Source organism: Papilio polytes, unplaced genomic scaffold (genome assembly GCF_000836215.1).
Source record: "Papilio polytes unplaced genomic scaffold, Ppol_1.0 DF823912.1, whole genome shotgun sequence".
Taxonomy (NCBI): Eukaryota; Metazoa; Arthropoda; class Insecta; order Lepidoptera; family Papilionidae; genus Papilio; species Papilio polytes.
In genome coordinates, this window is record NW_013525292.1 from 760,886 (window position 1) to 762,480 (window position 1,595).

At 36.4% G+C, this 1,595-nt stretch overlaps 1 protein-coding gene across 1 annotated transcript in view; it reads left to right on the forward strand.

Annotated features, from left to right (window-relative positions):
* LOC106102640 (UPF0565 protein C2orf69 homolog) overlaps positions 1–659 on the forward strand; it is a 6,005-nt gene extending 5,346 nt beyond the window's left edge. The window contains exon 8 of the mRNA XM_013282180.1: positions 1–659. Within this exon, the coding sequence (XP_013137634.1) occupies positions 1–112 (112 nt within the window). The 3' untranslated portion in view covers positions 113–659.
* Positions 660–1,595: the final 936 nt, after the last annotated feature.

Genomic DNA, 1,595 nt, shown 5'->3' on the forward strand with positions numbered 1-1,595 from the left:
AAAGCGTTACCTGCACTCGCAGCCGGGCGCGCCGCACTCGCTGCACATGCACTTCGAAGTGCTCACAGCGTTCGCGACACACGCGCGCGATGACGTCACTACACTGCAGTGACACACATGAGGTGTCATAAGTCGATGCCTCCCACAATGGGCGTAGTCTAAAATATTTGCCATAATTTCTTGTTTTTTTGCCATTTTAGTTTGACATAAGCGTTGACATCGATTGTATCTCACTGACGCCAGTTTATGTTCACAATGTGCCAGTCCAGTTAAGTTTGTCCAACTGTACTGGCCAAGTGTGAACCAAGCAATGCCAAATTTACTATAGGTAAACTAGGCTAGTCAACATACGTGCTGGCATTCAACTGGTATAATGTAAACGCTCACTGGCGCCAGTGAACCCATACAATCCCAGGCCAGCGTTACTGTCCAATTGTATAATATGTAGGAGACACACTCGTGTCACGAACTCGCTAGAGTTTCATACGAAATTAGACGAAAACAAACTTTTATTTGAATCCAAAACATACGAAATTGACAACTTACATTATTGTAAAGTGTAAATATTTTTTTTTTAATATGTATATTGTGTTATTATAAAAATGATCTCAATTGTTTTTAAGAATATTCGGTACATAATAAAGTCTATTTTCGATCAATGTTTCTTTTCATTATTCTACTTTACCTTTTTTATCATAAACTAGCTGTTGCTCGCGACTTCGTCCGCGTTAAATTGAAAAGTGGAGCCTCTGTTACTGTTAACGGAGCTTTGTCATGGTGCAAGAAAGTTTGTAATCGGCCCAGTAGTCATTTAAATATTTCAAAACATACAAAAAACCATAAAAAAAAACAATTTTTTCCTCTTTATATAAGTACAGAGTAAAAGATATCTTATAAATGCGATAGTTTAGATGTATGGATGTTTGTTAGAGTTTATGTATTTATGTGCTCAATAAACAATGAAATTTGGTACAGATTTAGAGGGTAGTCTGGAAGACAACATAAACTGCTTACTTTTAATTCCACGCGGACAGCTATAATTATCACCACCTCACTAAATGGCTTGAAACCTACTCGTAAAGTGTCACTATGCCATAGTCAACCACGCTGGCCCACTGCAGGTTGACTTCACACGTCTTTGAATTTCTTTGCCAATATATGCAGACATAACGATGTTTTCTTTCACCGTAAGATCGTCGGGGTAAGTTATGCATATGAAAATCGAAAATCTCATTGGTACACGATGGGATTCGAACCCAACACTAGATTACAAGTCAAGTGTTTACCCCTTAAAGCCAACCCTTGCCAAAAGTCTACAAACAAAAGTATAGTTTTAATGAAACCAGGATTTATTTTTCCCTTGATCTGTGACTCAAAATATAAATAAAATATACCGAAATGATTATTTCATAATTTAAAAAAATGCTCTTAAGGGGTAAACCCCTGTCTTACCGATGATATAATAAATAACATTATAAGGTAATATGTGGAAATAAAAATAAACAAATTTACTCATTAAAGCAGTTTATTGAGTACTTTAACTTACAAAGCCAGTGGACAAGACCCCAAATTGTTACACTATTGTGTATTTTCAA